The following is a 19,551-nucleotide window of genomic DNA, read 5'->3' as shown; positions in this document are numbered from 1 at the left end:
ATGGCTAAGAGGGAAGAAGGGGAAGGAGGAGAGGGGGAAAAGAAAGAAAGAAATAGGAGTACCTGAGTACTGCAAACTAAAAATATGAACAAAATGTGATCCCACATAAGATAATCAGAAGTTGAATTATATTATTTTAAGCTGAAAGTGGCCGAAATATAGCTGAAAATTGGAGATGAATTTGCTCACCTGATGGGATAGGGCATTAGCCTGCCTAGCTGTCATCTGCTGATCATAATAGGAGTCACCAAATACACTCCCCAGAATGGAAGAATGCTGAAAACAAAACAGAGTCTTTATGGTGCAAAAAATCTCACAAGCAGACGTACCCACGGTATGCAAGTGTCTCACACCGTCCAACCGATCCACCTCAAATTTAGTTAGAAGTGCCCTTTGTTATTAACAACCACTAACCACCACCAAATTCATACAACAGTCAATATTTCCCTCCAAAACATGAATCCTTATATAGTATGCTGCCTTTCATTAAGCACAAAAAACAGTCAAGAAAACCCAACAAACTTCCTCACAGAGGACGTACAACACATACAACTTCTGATCATGAATGCAGACGAGTGTGCTAGGTGACACGAGAAATCAAGATCACTCTGCAGCTGGGGCTGGGTTTTTTTTTTTGTGAACTTTGTTTTGTGAAAGACGAACCCCACACAGCGCTGAACTGCACGTTAGCGCAAAACGCAACGCAAAGCTTGTCGCCAGCGCGCGGGCAGGGGCTAGCTCACGCTCTGCAACCCACTGCTCATCTAACAGCCAGCTTAACTAAGACAACAACATGCTAAAATAAAACTGACATTATAAATTCATTTCACTTTAGCTGCAGGTCAGAAAAGTTAACGAGAAAGCCTGGTAAAGCATGTTATCAGCGGTTCAGAGGCGAGAATCGCAGGAGGAACGCCCCAGCCCTGCTAATGGCACTGCCTCTTCCAGCCCAACGATCTGTTATCAGTTTTTCTCCATCATTCATCAGTTATTCTGAAGGCGACCAAGAACGTGAGGCCAGACACAAGAGAAACCGCAAAGAGATCACCCCTTACGTAAAACCATCACAACCAAATCCTGAAATTCCAGCTGAAAAAAAAGAAAAAATTAAAAATCTACTGACAGAGCCTCTGTAAAAAGCCAGCGTCCATAAAAGACAATTTGCATGGAAAGTCTGCATGAGTCTTGGAAAAAAATATACATATAAATACTTTGCATAGCATTTTCCAGCTGTTTTGTCTACACATTAAAAGACTAAGGCTACAAATCTTCGCCTTAGGAAGCTAAGCAGCACATGAAGTCTAGCAAAAGCCTAGAAAATGTGAGGACAGAATTACACCAATCGCGACAATTAAAAGCACTGAACACAGCCAAGGATCAAGATATTCAAAAACATGGGACGATGTCCACAACAGCGGACGCAAAAATCATCTCGGCAAGCACACCAAATCTCATTTTAAACGTTCTCCTCCTCCATCACCAGTGTAGCTTGATATAGTTTATTCCCAGGCAGCACGCAAGGAGAAGGAGGGATGTCTGGTATACAAAACTAACCTGCCAGCATCCTCTGTAAGAGGAGACTATCATGAAGGAACCAGTAATACGTTCTTTTTAAAGCAAACAAAAACCTTCCCACCTTCAAGCAGCAGCTTTAGCGATCACATTATATGGACACTCCTGGACAAATGGGACATCGAGGGAGGAATTCACGGCCCAAGACTTAGACTCCTTGGGTGAAGATCGCTGCAAGTTCAATACAGGCTGCGGGCGCTACCAAACTCCTCGCTGAGCGGATCCTACCTGATCCGAGAACTGCTCTGAGTATCGCTGCAAAGCACTTGCCCCCGGCCGCCCGCGAGGGTGCGGATACAGCGCGAACGCGCTTTGAGCGCGCAGATCTGCCGCAGAACAGCGAGGCTGGAAACCGTCTGAACCCCTGAAACAAGCCTAAGCACCTCCCCGGCGCTGCACTGTAACGCGCGACACGGGCAGAGTCAGAACGAGCGGACAGGGAAGACCATACAGCCGCTTCTCAGCGGGAAACGTCTTAACTGAACGAAGCTAGCTCTCTGATTAAGTGGAGCCTGAGCCAAAAACAGGATTTTATGGAGAAAAAAAAGTAAAATAAAGACTTCCTTCACTGAATTCAGTTTATTGTGCATTTATGAACTGACATAGCTATGACCACACAATAATAATTCTATCCCTGCAACTTAACACCCTACTCAATGACCTCATGAGAAACAGGTAAAATGGAAAATTCTTGTGACTGGAACTGGTCTTCCAATATATCGTCTGGTACTCAAAATTACTGTGGCTGTCCTATCCCTAACATGAGATAAAGCTAGGAGGAAGTAATCAAACGTCACGAGCAAGAGCCACGTGGTATCTGATGAGAGAAAAGCAAAGCACTACCGCAAGTTTGTATTTCAAAAAATAAAAGACTTTTTTTCCTTCTTTAAACCATTGACATCTTACTTGCTGCACAGTTACACTTTGATCAAAACATTTAATAGCTACCTGAACTCCACATTATTCAACCTGTTACATATGCCACTTAAAAAAAAAAAAACGGAGAGAGACCGCGGAGCTAACTCAAGCGAGCAGATCAGGACTAGCCAGCTTAACTCTTATCGTGGCAAAATTGTTCCTATCTGAAACAGCAGGCATGGTTTCCAAACTGCGTGATGTTTTACAACGCTTCCCAATGAAAAATGTGCACTTCAGGACGTCACATACTCGCTGTGAAGCGAAGCCAGTTTAGACCAGCATACAAACCCCACTGCCACTCAAGAGCTCCAAACAGAAGCGAGGTAATTTTTTTTTTCCTTTAATTTGTGCCATTTTGTTTTTATAGGAGCTTTTCCAAAGTAGGGCACAAATTAAAACTTTTGTATTCCACTAAGCGTTGTTCCCATCTTAAAAAGTTGGGTAACGTGAAAAATAATGAACAGTAGGACAAAATCTATTTTTGTGCAAGTCTATATTAATAACTCTTAACAAAGCGCGGAGGCCGCTATTTTTTCCTCCGCTCTAAAGTATAGAAGTTATTACAGTTGTAAGCATTGACACTCCCAAAGGAAATCAACTGGAAACGTCATTACTTCAACACTTTGGAGTCCTAGAATAATTTATCAACAACTCTGTGGAAAAACATCTTGCTAATACCATCTCCTACAAAATACTAGATGAGGTCTGTTTTGTCAACAGTACATCTTCGTGGGTTAATGATGTGGTGACTGGAGGAAAGGAGGGAAAAAAATACAAAACCCTTGGCTTAAGTTATTAGTCTAAAAATACATACCATATTCTCCAGTATTCAGCCATTCTACTAAAAAAAGCAATTTTCTATCTAATTGGAACAGTAGGCTGGGTGTTAGAGGAGAAAAGCGAAGTAGTAATAAACAAGCCACCGTCAATGAAAAGCCATGCAAACACAAAGCTGAGAACTACAAGCAGAGCTTTTCAATTCATGTTTTAACAGGAAGACCTTCATATAACAGCAACAAACATCTAAAACACAAGAGTAAATAGATTTGGAGATGCGGAAAGATGAGAAATAACTTCTGGTGAATGAACCATACGTGATAAAAAAAATCAAACCACAGATTTCTATTTTTAGCGTGTGTTGTTCATATCATATTGATACGCTGCAACACGATTTAACCTAAAATTAATCAGAGAAACAGGAGCAAATGGAAGACGCCTACCCGGTCGCACCTACTTTACTCCACTCTTGTCAGCCAGTGCCAGACTCTTCCAGAACGGGTGTATTCCGATGGTGTAACCAATCTCCTTTTACTCTTGACAGATTATTCTGTTGTCTAATGGATCTTGCTATCTGGATGCTGCCCCCATAATCATAACCCAGGTTTTTCTTCCCATCTGTTTTTTTTCTTCCCCCATTGCTTCTCTCTACCCTTCCTATTTACAAATCTTAAAAGGTCCCCCACCACAGATAGCTCTCACCACTACTATCTTTTGGCTCACTGATGGAGGCAGGAAAGCTGTACCATTTTTAATCTAACAGAAAAAGAACTATTTTCCGGTGCTTCCATCTGGCTTTTTCTTAAAAGTTTCTTTTCAGAAGATGGTATGCATTCTACTAGTTCTGCACACTAAGCCCCAGCATTAGCTTATTTATAAACTTCTCTAAGTATTTTATAACATTTTCCATATCTGAAGATATGTAACAAACCAATAACAGGATAAATAATATAACTACACCCTCTTCCTTTCACACGTGAGTGTCACGCCTGGAAAGAACAAAACCTAAGCAAGGGCCTAGAGGATAAAACAGGCCCAACAGGAAAAATTACAGTCAGCTCTGCACTCCACCAGAGAGTGCTTGCTGCACTCCAGTACTTTGGGCTGACCAGTGGCATCAAGCCTGTGGACAAAATCAAGAAAGAATTATTGAGAAGTCAAGGGGGAAAGAAAACCAGAACAAAATCAGATGTGCTGCCCAACTGACAACTGGACCTGAGAATTTGCAGCAGGACTGGCAACAGTTTTGCTCTACATGACAGCCTAGAGAAATAAGTTTGCTTGTTTTCTTTGAGCCACACACAGAACACAGCAGAATCGGCAGAAGCAGGCAGAAGAAAGAAGTTAAGAAGCAATTCAGCAAGGGTTAAAAAAAAAATCCAGACAGTCCTGACACTCGGATCTATTACTGAGCTTACCAGTGACCTGTCTCTGGCTAATGGCAAGGAGAGACGAAGCTTCTGCTTTGGAACCATGAAGGGGCAGCACTTATTTAGATAGGATCCTCCTTACAGCCTTCAACATTAAATGATGAAACAGAAAATGTATTTTCAAACTCTGTTGTGATGCTCCGTAAAAATTTCCTGCACCTTGTTACTACAGGGGGGATTTAGGAAAAGGGCAGCCATAGGGATCTATTCTAGCAGCATCAGATTTCTGTACTGACAATGCATCGAGTTCCCTTACATTAGGGGTACCCCCAAAGACCACCTTGCTGTTTCTTAAATGTCTTGCAAATGGCAGATAAAAATTCCCCTTCCTAGGTTTATATATGCACCAAATTATGACTTGTATATAGGATATGAATTTACGACTATATACATACACAGGAAGGAAAAACAGCTAGCACGCAAGAAAGCATGTTTTCTAACCCGTTACTTCCAAGCCACAAGATAGCAATTGCTAATTTTAAGAGCATTTGCTGCAGTGTTTTCTTTCAAAGTGCACGTTCCCATGCAAAAAAGGTCCTGCTTTAAATGCACTCGGTCATACAAGTGGCATTTAGCGCAACAGGAGGCTATCCTGCTGCAGGAGGCACTCAGCTAGTTTCTATCTCTCTCCCCCCTACCCTCCCAACCGTTTTTGTCAACCCCTAAGCAATGCTGCTATTGAAAAGGATCTACCTGGAGGTTTTGTCCATGGTACTTCCAAAAGAAATAACTGGATTTTAACAGTGTTCAAATAGTAGCTTTGATCAATAAAAAGGCAATTCACCAGCTATTGAAAAACTCTGGATCTGAATGAAACTGCAAACAAGATGAGACATCAGTAATGCATGAGGCACATACAATTACAGTGAGACAACTATGGGTCAGTAATGGAGAGACTCAACTAAAAACAAACACGAGAAGCAAGGCCTGTGGAAGCACAGAGTCCCTTACTTGAGGGGAGCTGCCAGGAGAGAAGCCTTGATTGGAGACAGGAGAGGTGGGAGACTGGTTGGCTGGGGATCCAGCATTACTGCGGTACTGCTGGAGTGAAGCCTACAGAACAACACAGAATTAAAGACCATGGGATTGATGGAAGGTTGGAAAATTATACACTTCTGGTGTACAGCTTGAGGAAGCTGGGAGAAACCATCATCTTCAGCAATTCTTGGATATATATGAAGACACTAATACTGTGAACAATGCCGCAAAAAGGAAAAAGAGTTAAGATATTACTGTGGCATGGTCTCATGTCTGACTGAATATCTAAGAGCAGGGCAGTGCTGCTGTACAAGGAAAACTGCTGAAATCTGTTTTTCTCCCCCATTGTTTCCAGTTGTGTTCAATTAGAGGGGGAAAAAAAAAAAAATCTGTTCAGCCAACAATTTATGGAGAAGCAGTCTCCAAATCTGGAATAACTTGAAAATAATGTCATTTACCTTAAATTCAGCTGCCATACCCACACACTCTCCACTTCTGCATAGCTTGCTTAGGAAATCCTTATTACTCTCCCTAGTCTTAAACAGCCTGGGTGTATTATCCGGACTCAAGTGTATAACCACAAAAACTTAAAGGTTTCTCAAAGTTACATTTTATCCCGGTACATGAAACAGACATTGTCTGAGAGTTCACACTGTTTTGTAGGTTTATATTAGCTATATTAACATTGTTCTCAGTCTTCCTGAGAAGAGATTTTCAAATATTTTCCTTTGTTTTTTGGCAAAGAACCTTGGATTTGAACAAATTAATAATCTTAATGCCATCTGAATAGAATGTCACCCTAATTAATGTAAATAGCAAGTAGAGCTCCTCCTGTTACATTGCCTCTAGAAATTAACAGGTGACTGAAGAAAACCTGCAATCCAGTGCTTTCCGACACCAAATTCTGTGGATATTAAGAAAATATTTCTTACCAAGTTTTACTATGCATTACTATTTCTGCCCTTTAAACAGACATCCAAACTACAGTAAAATGAATTTCAATATCACTTTTAAAAAGCTGTGTAAAAGCTGTCAGTGAGACTGTACCACAGCTCAAAAGGGTTTTTGAAAAATCTATTTTTAAACTTAAGTTTACTTATATACAATTTCAGTTGCTTTAAAAGATAAGCAGAAGACCTTGAAAGTTAAGGTCACAAAGAAGTTTAGGATGAGGAAAGCAACACAGAAAGCAAAGGATGAAAATCAGAATAATCTCTATTGGTAACTATTGTTAACTATTTGAGTCAAAGTATTCAGAAACATTTGAATGGGTCAGGATCCTTTCCACTGACGGATTTGTCCATCCTCTTTCCCTTCTAATCCTGAAAGGGAAGCAGCTTCTTTCAAGAAGCACAAACTTAAAATCTCAACCCCAAATGAAATTCATGATCCAATGCTAGATCAATAGAGAATGAATTCTTCTCATTACCAAACCAGTTACTCTCACTACAATGCTGCCAGGAAGACACAACAGGTCAGACAACCAAGATCCTTTAGAGCCGAGCAGAATGCCCAGAGAACGAGCCGTGAACTTCCTCCCTAGCTAGCCTGTTATCCTGTTCCTGCTCTGCGCTTTGGATTTTCATATGCGGAAAAAGACAGAACAATTCACAACAGACCAGAGTAAAACAAGCAAGAAAAAGAAATCTGTCCGTAAATCATCACAATATGGATTACAACTCCATTCCTTATGGGGATCTGAAAGCAGGCACCACAAATCCAGCTTCTGAGGATAATAACGTATGCTACAAAATTCCTTAAAACGGAAGTGTTCTAAATATAGAAAGTATATCCTGTGTCTGCGTTTCTCCAGCTTTTCGAAAATGTTTCTTAGCAGGTTTCCTTCTCAAAGTTCTGTTAACTCCTTATCTCGAGTCTATAGCGCTCTACACATAACATGCAATGTGTTGGGAGTACGTTACTTTTAACACCCTGAAAATATATCTGTGCAACAGTAGCAGCAAGGTATGAAAAAAGTGCTGCTATCCAAGACACAAGCTAGCCTAATCAAACATATGGGGGTCATAAGGGGCACATTTTGAAACTAACTATGGCCACCCTCAGAGCATACTAAAATCAAATTTTATCTTTAAAACACTTAAAGATTGATTCAATCAAATCCATTTTAAACCTACTGCAGACTCTGCCTACAAGTATTAAAAGGGCTGTCCAGTTTGAACTCTGATACTACGCTGTACACTACCACGTTTTCTGAACGAAGACCCTATCATCCTCAGCTGCACCAAAGCTTACCGAGTTGATATCTATTCCCATTGACTGTTGGCTCTGGCTACCCGGAGGTGACTGCGGGATGGTAGAAGGTACCGTGACGGAGAGTGGGGGAAGTTGTGTTCCTCGCTGTAAACCAGAGGTCTGCATTAAAGGAGTATTCTGAGGCAGGGTACTTGCCACCTGGGTCTGCTGCTGCTGCTGCGAAGTTGTCTGGGTAAAAAATGGATATGGGGGAAGCTGCTGTTCCAGAGACAATGCATCCATAGCCACGGCCTTAAAGAGAAGAAACAAAATTATGCATACTGGCAGATAATTCCCCTTAATTTTCAGGCATCTAGAAGCTTCATTATCAGGTAAACAGTACTAAGCAAATCTGAAACTTATCCTACCTTGCATTTAAAATATATAAGTATTTTTCAAGTAAATAAACAAAATGCATTTAAAAACGTTTAAACAGTCAAGAACACGTTTCAGGGGACTTGGTATCACTTTCAGTGCCCTATAAACAAACACTCCATCTAAAAGCCCAGCTGAATGGACCAGGAGTTGACAACCCAGTCAGGCAAGAAATCAGACATATGAAAACAACTTCAGCACTTCTGTAACTCATGGGAGAAGCTCAAAGAAATGTCTTCCAAATTTCAAGACTAACTTTGAGACAGAGTGTCCTAGTGACATTTGCCAAGGTTCTAGAACAGTGAAAGCAAAATCCATGTCCTCTACAAACCTATTTCTTTTTTGTCCTTTAAAAAAATAAAATAAGACAGACACTGAATTAATGAACACATTTAAAGAAGAAAGTTATATAACAAGAAAGATGAAGTTGCAGCTAATTTCTCCCTAGACAGAAGGGGAAGGGGAGGAAAAAAAAAAAAAAACCACTATGGTCTAAAATTTTAGTTCTCCGAGTAAGTTCCTACCTGAGTAATTGGTGACAAAGGGGAAAGCGTAGGAGACATTTGCTGTGACTGTGGTCGTCTTGAGTCTGCGCTCAATGAGAGAGGACTGACAGCTGGCTGACGGTGCTGCTGGGAAGGGGCTGGTGTTGTTGTCATTCCTGTCAGTAGGGAATAAACCAGCTTATATGGTAACAGAGCAACAGATTATTGATACCTATACAGAGGTAATTACATAAACTATGAAAAACAAATGACTGAAATCTACAAACACTTAATGCAAAGTGCTGAATGTGCCTAGGCCGATTAAGCTGAAGCTTTGTAATTAGTTTGCAATTCATTTTGTCAGGCTGGAGAGCACCAGCATGACAGGAAGATCCCTGTAGTTTATCCTGGACCAAAACCAGTCACGGTTGTTCAGGTCTGGGCACAGACACGGACTTGAAACTGAAATATGCAGATGAGCTTCCGAACTACTGAGCTTCTCAGGGGTACGTGGAAACATATTTGCAGCTGTGCAACGGAAGAGTACGAAGAGCAAAAAGTGGGTCTGCAGTACAAGTCATTCAAAAATGGAAAATCAGAACTGCACTGTTAGATAATGTCTGCACAGATCAAATCGAAGCTTCTCTAAGCAAGTGGAATTGTCGCTTAATAATCCACTACTGATAATAACGCCTTCAGGAAAGATGTATTCTCTCACATTGAGAAGGTTTTCAGCTCTGATATTTTATATTCTCTGCCTCTAAGGCCCTGAATCATAGGTATACTTCTTGTACGCTCTTTGGGCTGCACACAGCCAAAGAACCCGGAAGACTTCAGCTCCGTTTTGTTTCTAAGAGTTCAAACTTCAGGAAGAAGATAACAGATCATGTAACAAGACTAATCGGGGGGGGGGGGGGGGGGGGGGCACCTGCAACATTAGCCCAAAAAAAAAAAAATTCATGTAATGGAACATGAGGAAAAAAACTGGTTACACAGGAAATACTCCATTTTTGATAGCATACCAATGCACAGGAAGGTAGGAAATATCCTTCACACTCTAAAGAGCTGTGACCTAGCGCAGACAATGTTTAAAATTAACAAGGGAACTGAGGCAGCAGAACTCATATAAGCACTTAAAATCTGCGTTTATGACAGCTCAACAAAAGAGCAATCCTTGGAGCCATTCTAAAACATTTGTCTCTACTAGTTTCCACTACCATATGCCCCAGCATAGATAAACCACAGACACAGAGCCCACAACACCTGAAAAAGCATCTCCTTAAGCTACTTGGCAGTTAAGTGTCGGACTGCCTTTGGGAGAGGTAAAGGTTCTATTCCAAAGTGGAACAGGAGGATAAGTATCACCCAGGATATAAGTAAGAAAAGCCAAAGAAAGAGTCTGAGACCCTTCTCAGAGCAAGGGAAGTTTCTGATAAGATGGAGCTCGTGTTTGGGGACCCAACAGGATCATCCAACAGGAGTTCATCAGCAGAAGATATCACAGCACAGTAAAATTTCTTGGGGCAGATAATTAAAGTATTGTCATTTTGTTTGAATTCAAAACAAAATCCGGAAGTTTTGAAATCTACCATAAAAATATTTCCTATTTTCTGCTTCCCCCTAGAGAACTGAGAGACCCTGGAAAATGGTTTCAGGACAATCCAGCTAGTGAGCTCTTCTTCTAGAGCTGCCAGAAAGGAGGGATTCACAAGAGCCTGGGAGCTCCTAGGCACTTGGCAACTGTTCAAGGCTTCCAGGCAGGCTGCCAAAGAGCCAGGAAGTCCAGGCTGCCAAGGAGCCAGCAGGCAAACTGGCTAAAATTGAGCAGATTATGAATCCTGCCTGGTTTCCCGTAGAACGTTTTCAAAAATCAACACCGTCTCATGGAACGTGTCAGTGAACCAACAAACTCAAATGCACAAACACGTAGTCTACGGTTTTGGCAGTTCTTTGAAACCTGACAGGTGCTTTTCCCCACCTTTTCTTGGGGTGCTTAGGGTACGTCTGTACAGTGCATGTAGCTCTTGCAAAAGATTCAAAAGCACTTATGTTTTTTGCTAAAGAGAAGACAAAATAACGAAAGGAAGGTTTGGGAAGATCGGGGGGAAAAAAAGCCAAATACAGCCTATGCTATTGATTAAATTATGGACTAGTTTCCAAAAAGAAGCAGCAAAAGTCATCAGCAAATATCTTTTTCATTTGTAATTTCTAAGATTCTTTGATAGATCAGAAAATGTCTTCAAAGCAATTATATACTTACTGGTTTGGTTTTATAACATTTATTTTGCTAAATAAGGGCAGTGCAAAAACTTCAGCAAATAAATCTGGCCTAACTTCCATGAAAATAATTTGTTTCTTTTTAAACATACACTAGCTCTCTTAATACAGACTTGCTAAGGTCTACCTGTATGAAGGCCCATCTCCAAAAGTGTCTGTGTAAAGTGACAGAGAGGTAGCCTGTTTTGGGACCAGAAAATTTGTTAAAAGATGCTGAAAGTTTTTGATTTACTCAGCACTAAAATGGGTAAGCCACATTCTTGCTTCATTAAGTATCACTGCTTAGTTGTAACACTACATTAACCTGATTAGAATTATATCCTTTCGCCAATATGTGAGAGGATTTTTAAGTGGGTAAGGAAGTCCTGCATATGCTCGCATTGTTGGATACAACACCTCATTTCTATTTTATGAGCTAACTGCCTGTGCTTGTCACTGACAAAAAAATCCAATCCTCTTCACAACTATTCTCCAATATGATCCAGTGAATCTATTACAAAACTAACAATCCCCAGTTTAGTATATTGGCCTATAAAGTCCCAAAATTATAATATTCATACTGATTAGATGATGAACTGACAGCATGGCAAACTTTTCTTTTTCTTTTCTTTTCTTTTTTTTTTTTTTTTTTTTAAATTATCAGTATTGCAGCAAAGTTCAAAGCCCCAAAAAATCCTCAGGCTCACCATGCTGAACAGTTAAACAGCACTTGACAAGAACTTGCAACAAAGACTACAGTGCATACAGCTAAGGTGGCAATAATTTCTACCCAAAGGCACTACAGTGAAAGTTTTTAGATATTAAGGTGTGCACTTACTATCATTTCCCAAAGCTCCGCTATGTTATGTAGTCTGAAGCATTCAGGATGTTTTCACCAGTGTCATTTACAAGAGCTTTACACTAACACACCTTGCAAAGGCTTTTTTTCATTTTGATTGCCCAAAAGATAAAATTTGGTTCAGGTAAAGCAAATAACGTAATACCATCGAAAGAATCCTCAAACTGAAATTTGGGCGTCAAGAACATAAGAAAATTGAAAAACAATTTGTAAGGCGTTTACCTAATTATTGTTTTCTCACTTCTTCATACAGAAACAGCTTAATAAATTCGTTTAAACAGAAAGGTCAATCAACAGTGAGATACAATCACCTCTTAGACGAAACAATAATATTCAGCAACACAACTTCCATAATTTAAGACAAGTGACATGTTATGGACAACCTGTAAAAATCTCTCAGAGTTATGGTCTTACCCTGATTGGCAGTGCTGATGCCCAAGTGAGTCAGATTGGCAGCAAGATTTCCAGTACTATTGGAGCTACTCAGGGCTGGGAACGTGGACTCCTCAGGATCTAATGGTGTTGGGAGAGGGGAAGGGAAATGGATGTTTGTCAGGTCTGGCAGGGAGCCACCCGTGTTATGCGTAGCAGGAATCAGCGTTGTAGTGTTTTCTTGGTCAGCTGATGGAAAGATGCTAAATAGGGGAGAGAGAAAAAAAAAGATACAAAGTCAATTTTAAATTTTAGCCTGGATAGATCCTTTTAAAATCATTTTTAAAAGGGAGGTGCCATATATAAAATTTTATATCGTATTTTGATAAATCAGTTTAGAGACCTAATAGCCAAAAGGACTCTTAGTCCTTCTGGTCATTCTGGTCTTAGTCATTCTGGTTTGTCCCGTAGCTATTACAGAGTTATATAGTCCAAGGGCTTTTCAGAAAATTCAAAAGCAAGAAGACTTTCAATCTACAACATACTTTCTTAACGATCTCAATGCTCTTTACAAAAACAAGCAGCTCAAAACTTACTTGATTCCCGGAACTTCACATGATTTAGGTCTTGATGAACCTGTCTAAAATAGAGAAAAGGTATTTTTAAAGGCAAGAATATTGCTAGAAATTAATGTTTAGGATAAATTTTAATCAGTAAGTTTATTTAATTTATTTGTACAGAAGAACACCTCTTCTACAGAACAGTTCTATGGAGCTCTTCAGAAGAGATGTACTGTCAGTGCTGCTTTATGCATGCACATATAACGTTAGATCAGAAAGGCTGTTTATGTGCAAGTGATTTGTTGCTAAATATAGAACTTAATCTCTAATCCTGGCAGGTAGTTTGTTTTGGTTAGCAATATTTAGAACATTTGTCTACTCAAGCATGTTTGGAAAATAAGATCTCTACACTTTGAAATATGAGATTTCTACCTTTTTAGTGTCCCATCCTTGCTTAGAGAGCGTTTTGTCTGCCTCAGAGGTGGTTTCCTCCATTCCAGGGACAGTCAATAATAAAACTAAAAGAAGTGAGTACAAAAGAAATCAGGTCATAATACTAAGCTTTTCAAAAAGACATTTTCATTTTAGGTATGTAACCGTTACAAATAACCTTAAGTAATTCCTATTATCAAATCCATATTTATGTAATACTGCTTAGGATGATCTCTACTCAATGTTATACTGTTCTAGAAGTATTATAAGGAATACATAACACTACAGTTGCAACACAGTGCACGTGTACTGTGCTGCTGTGTGTTCATCTATCACTGAGTAGACATTTAAGGATTAAATTTCTCTACCCAGATTTAGGAGCTTTTAAAACATTTCTTGAACTGACGGCAGAAACAAGGGCCAGCAGAGGGCACCAAAACTGTTAGTGCCTGAGGGCTGCGCTTCAAAAAGCACTGTTTGCAATCTTTGCCTCTGAGGATATTCTCACTGATGACGTGAATCCCATAAAAACTAGATGAATCTTGCTACTGTATGATATTGTACCTTAATTATGTCCCATTACTTTTGCTGCTTGACACAATGTTTATGCAAGAGGCTAGCTCACGACAGCTAATTTACAAAATGGAAATTCTGAAAGCCACCCCAACAAAAGAGGTCACCAGTTAACAAGACCAAGATAATTTGACTTTCGTTCCAGTCTTAAGTGTGCATCCACTACGAGATTTAAGTTATATCAGTGCAGTCAATTCTTCCAGTTGAGGAACTGCATATGAAGAATCACAAGTAAATACGAAGAATCTCAAGGTAAATTTTGGGACAGATTTACATTTCCGCATCTCCAAGCACTGGTCTCAGATGGAAAGTCAGGTATATGTCAGACTAGGTTACCAGAAGTAAAATTCAGCAGTCCTAAATATTTCAGTGCAGAATCAATTTCCAGAATTTAATTTCTGATAGTTAATATTTAATGAAACTGCCAATGTGGAATTTGTCCTGTCATTAGACTAAAACTGACAAATTAATACCAATATCCAAAAGAAACATCTATTAGAGCAATTCTGTCCATTAGAGTCACTGATATTTTTGAGGGCCTGGAGCATAAATTAACACCTAAAACTACATGAGCCATATGTAGGGAAAGAAACACCTCACTGCTGCATACAGTATCCACCTGTTACCTGCTGACAGCTGTTCACAGACCCACAGTGTCTCTATACTTGCCTAGAAGTTACTACAGACTGGAAACCTCTAGAACCCCCAAAAGGAACCCACCAGGATCCCATCAAGCCCACATTACTCTTTCTCACTGGGCAAGGCCTTAGAATGACAGGATATGGGGTACAAGATATGCTCTGCCTTAGCTTTATAAAAACTTCTGGACTGCAGTATCTACAAGAGAAAATGCGGTCCTTTGTCCTAATTCCTGTGCAACTGAATCTAGACAATTTTATGCTTACATGTGCACATAGAAAGAGACAAGTATCGATACACGTACATATAATCCAAATAGAATTATTTGCATGTTACAAATATTTTCACTGTTTTTGTCTGCTTACCTCTTTTCTGCTGCATGTCTTGTGACCCCCCCGAAAACGACTCTTGTTGAGCTGGAGTCATAGTACTCTGGTGCAGGGCAGAATCAGAATTCGTCCTGAGAGGAAGGCAAAAAACATATTTTTACTGTCGATTTCTCTAAGTTAAAGAATGCTTAATCTCAGACAAAGGTAAACAACTTAGGAAAAACTGCATTTACTCAGCATTAAACAAATAAAAATAAAATCTATCTATGATATGCACCAGGCACAGTTTCTTTATGAAACAATCAACTCACAGAACAAGTTAGCTCAAGTTTGAGGAGTAACTGTTTCAATAACAGAACTTAGAAGAACACAGGAGGAATTGTTTGCCATAGTTTGAAAATCATTTAATATGTTTTAAGATTGTACATGACCAAATAATACAATTTTTAAGTCAAAAGCCATTTATATATACTACTGTGGTTTTACTAGCCTTTAAGAGAAAGCATCTCTATTTTATAGGGAGGGAAAATGACTGCTTCGGGGATACGCATTCGTTGTGGAACCAGGAACCACAGGTGTCTCCATGGCCAACGCAACTCTCACATGATGAATTGTCCTTAAACCTGTGACTGTTGGCCATCACTTAGGCAACTCAATGCCTGCTTCCGTATAGCGAGAAGAACCCAAGTTTTTATAATTCAACAATTTTAAGGTATGCCTTAGAACACATCTGGCAAGATTTACCTCCACAAAGATCACATTAGCTGACACACCTTAAGCTTAAAAGCCGGTCATCTAAAAGAATAAGCATAATAAAAGCAATAAAAAACAACACAAAAAAAAAAATCAAGCTCTAAATTCAGTAAGTCACGGCAATTCAGATGACCAACTATGAAGAACATTAATGAAGAACATTAAAGGCCTTTTTTGCACGTGAAGATGTTATCACAGTATCAGGGAGTGCAGACCGAATACTAACGCACACACAATTATGCTACTAACCTTCTCCAGCTTGTATCTGATGGAGGTGACAGATACACAGTGCCATATGGACAACTGTCTACGTGATTCAATTAGTTAAGGGGAAGAACACCACTTTCTCACTTAAGTAACCAGCCTACTTGAAATCTTTTCCTGAGAAATAATTCAAATTACCTTGTCAGAGCCACTAAGCTCAAAAGAGAAAGGCAAAGCAGATTCCCTATGGAAAGCATATTGATTTTAACAGGATATTCAAATCAAAATCTACATGCTTCACAGCTGATGTAGAATGAAAGGGTACCATTTAAAACATCAGGCCTGACAACACAGAGACAAGCTTTTGACTTCTACACCAAAAGAAGCCACCTTAAGAAACAAGGACTCCTCACAACATCTCAGGCTTGGTTCTTGGCCAGTTCCCAGGTTGGTTTTCCTGATCTCACGTTCTGAAGGTAAACAACCCCTAAAAAGAGCATATAACACCACATTTATCTGGCTAGTCACAACGTCTGAGCAACAGGATGACCAACCTCATTTCCAGCTTTGGAGTACCTCTTTCCTCCTGAGAAGCTGTCATCTCTCCACTCTCCCACTTAAGCATTCCCTTTAGCCTCATCAGCCCAGTTTTATTGTGGCACATTTTAAGCCCGTCAGCAATAATAAGCTAATTCATTTTCACAAATGGCAGGAAGAATAGAGCTTGGCAGATGCTAAACTGATGAATCAAGCTGTAATAAAATGCACAATGAACTGCAAAGAATTCTTCTGCTTTGGATTTACTCAGTTCTGAAGGGAAATTCAGTTTTCATCAATACTGCCTTACATTTTTCATCAAAGGATCTCAATCCCTCTCAGCTTCACGTGTATCATTATCCCCACTTGGAGCTGAAGAAACTGACATAGAGAAAGGTAAATGCTTACTTTACAGAATAGTAGATATTTATAGACTGGATCACAGTTCAGAAAGAGTAGATGACATTAACTGTACAGAGATGGGAAGCATCTCCGACAGGTAAGAATGGGAGGAGGAAACGCCCTGCAAAAACTGAAAACCGTAATGCAGAAAAGGTAAGTTTTTACTGCCACCTCATAAACCAAAGGATATTTGTCTTCCATGTTTGTCCACAGAGAGAGGACGTCGATGAGGAGACCCAAGACGATTTCTGTCACGATATACTCTGTCCACCAGACCGTGATGCCGAGTTGTTCTGCTTGTATCCAATCCAGTCGACTGAAAAGGAGTCTGAGAGAGATGCACAAAGTTATAAGCAGAAAAATATATGCATAAGCTGTCTGCCCAGAAGTTATTAATACTGTATGAACGGTTGTGTTATTTTAAGAAATAAAACTCAAAATTTAAGACATGGACAAACCACACCATGTAAATTTTTCCTTCAGTAACATTTTCGCTATAGCCATGGAAAGTAATTACCAAGGCTATCTCCTCCAGACAGAGATTAGAGACAGGCGGAGGCAGACACTGCTAGATCTGCCCTCTCGTAAATCAGCACTGCTCTCCAACCTTCATATCTTTGAAATACCGGAACCGATGGTGACAGGGAGCCTACCGACAACTGCTGTTTACATTCCCTTGGTGTAGCATGCAGCATGCATCCAGAAGGAACAGGCTGACAACCAGAGCTTGAACTACAAGGGCAGGAGATGCAGGAAGAAGATGCACAGTGATCCTAACATTCATCTGAAGCTTTTAAGAAACACCCCACTCTCTCAAGACTTTCTTTCGCCCCTCCTCTCAGTATAATTGTTCTATGGGGACACTGACAGAATTTCCAAAAAAAAAAAAAAAAAAGAAAAAGAAAAAGAAAAGAAAGAAAGAAAGAAGGAAGAAAAAAGAAGCAGTTTCCTTCCTCTGTCTAGAAAAAGTTTTAGCGTCTAATATTTTTCTAACCGATGTTTATTTCATTAGGTTGCACAGTCAACACAGATGGGTCGATTCCACTCTGAATCTTATTGGCACCTATATCCTGAGAGTGTTTACCTGTCAGCAACTGACTTCAGAGAATCTGAGGATGACATAGAAAAGATAAGGAAAATGAATTTCCACTCTAAACTGGAAACTCCTATATTTTCAAAGGCTCATCCTAGTGTATAGCTGGGGAAAAAAAAAAAAAAAAAGGGTCAGCCTCTACTCATACTTCAACAGCAATACACGGGCATCTAGGGAAAAAAGCTACACATTCTTCCGTTCCTTGCCAAAGTGAACAGCTTTGCTGAGTCCCTCAACACCATCTGTTTGGAAATCCAAAATTTGCTCTCCCATTCAGGTGATGCATGTGGCAAATGCACTGTCCTGTCTGCCAAACCATGAAGCCATCTGGCTTCCACATTAATCTTTTAAAAAACGTCCAGTTAGGCTGCTTAAATGACTGTTTCTAAAAAACTTTTAAATGTTCTATCTGCAATAACTTTTTTTTAAAGCATCTTTCTAATACTCTTAACTCCATTCTAGTTAGCAAATACTAGCGTCTCCCTCTATGCATACACAATCTGTGTTAATATAACAGATGCAAAGTGGCTGTGTTGTTTACTTTCTTGCTTAAGGACCAACACTGAATATGCAGAGCAGGATACTGCTTAAGTCAATATGTAACCAGCAAAGGAATGCAGTAACTTTTGGCTATACTCCCTCTACTAAGATGGTGTTCTGCTTCAGCTCCTTAACAAGTATGACTCTTGTATGAAGATTCAGAAGCCTCAAATCATAGCATCTTAAATTTAAATACTCTAAATTAAGACATATTGGTTTAATCTCTGCTGCAAATACTAAGCAACAATCTAGTTCTACTTAACTGGCACCACACAGAACTGAAAAACACTCATAATTCCAAAACACCAAAAAATGGCTCAAACTCTTCTTTGTGCTCTTATTACACCAACTCTATCCCAAATAGCAGCAACATTTCCAAATTAATACATATGTGCTCGGAAGATCAACTGGAGACGCAACTTCCCATGTCAGTGGTCTCGACCACAAAGTTACTAAGAAAGGAAAAGCCAGTCTGAAGCGTACAGAACGAAGACCTCGCCTGCAATTTAAAAGGAAGCCAATGCAAATGAGCATAGACCTACAGGTGAATGCGAAGACTGTTCTTTCAGAAGTTTTCAAGTAGTGTTTATGGCATAACTTCCACTTAAAAATCACAACAAAAATCTAATTTGGATGTAACAGTGGAAAAAGTAAACATGGACCATACCCCAGTCACAAATAGAGGGCTACAACTTATGATCAAATAAACACGCTAGCAAGGAACTTTTGGGTAATGCTGTTCTCTGGCTTTCCAGGAACAAAGATCCCAAGTGAATCCCTAACTTGCTTAGGCAAATCACAAAAGGCAGCAAACACCTGAGAAAATGGGCACCGCCTCCAAAAGTTCTTCCAGCTTCTCACAGCAACCATTACATGAAACTTAATCTGAACCAAACACCAGGCAGCTCCCCTTCATTAAAATCCCCATCCCTGGAGGGCACGTGATACTTAACTATACTGCAAAACTGCAATAAAAATGAACAGAGCCAAGCGTCACTTGTATTTGGACAGTGAAGAAGTGCAACTGCTTCACTTCCCTGAAACAGACTCAAAGATTTGAGATCAGAACCCTACCAAAAACTCCACAAGACACTGAAAAAATGCTAAATACTTACAGACAGGAAGGAAAAAGCTCAGTGCTTTAAAGCAGCAGTGTCCCTTTACGATTTATGACTTAATTTATGAATAAAAGCAAGCAAGGAAGATGAGGGGGA

General features: G+C 39.8%; 1 protein-coding gene across 3 annotated transcripts in view; it reads right to left on the bottom strand.

Annotated features, from left to right (window-relative positions):
* The window catches only part of CRTC1 (CREB regulated transcription coactivator 1), a 44,352-nt gene that overhangs the window by 2,557 nt on the left and 22,244 nt on the right, over positions 1-19,551 (bottom strand). The window contains exons 3-12 of one of the 3 annotated variants that reach the window (XM_068920186.1): positions 16,895-17,032; positions 15,811-15,872; positions 14,845-14,939; positions 13,268-13,353; positions 12,872-12,915; positions 12,318-12,538; positions 8,828-8,964; positions 7,929-8,180; positions 5,649-5,750; positions 190-276 (exon numbers count right to left, since the gene is read on the bottom strand). In XM_068920186.1, coding sequence (XP_068776287.1) covers positions 190-276; positions 5,649-5,750; positions 7,929-8,180; positions 8,828-8,964; positions 12,318-12,538; positions 12,872-12,915; positions 13,268-13,353; positions 14,845-14,939; positions 15,811-15,872; positions 16,895-17,032 — 1,224 coding nt within the window. The remainder of the gene's footprint in view (positions 1-189; positions 277-5,648; positions 5,751-7,928; positions 8,181-8,827; positions 8,965-12,317; positions 12,539-12,871; positions 12,916-13,267; positions 13,354-14,844; positions 14,940-15,810; positions 15,873-16,894; positions 17,033-19,551) is intronic. The other 2 variants (XM_068920187.1, XM_068920188.1) reach the window with 2 other exon arrangements.

The sequence above is a fragment of the Struthio camelus genome, chromosome 26 (genome assembly GCF_040807025.1).
Source record: "Struthio camelus isolate bStrCam1 chromosome 26, bStrCam1.hap1, whole genome shotgun sequence".
Classification (NCBI taxonomy): Eukaryota; Metazoa; Chordata; class Aves; order Struthioniformes; family Struthionidae; genus Struthio; species Struthio camelus.
This window is presented reverse-complemented; position numbering and strand designations above follow the sequence as displayed.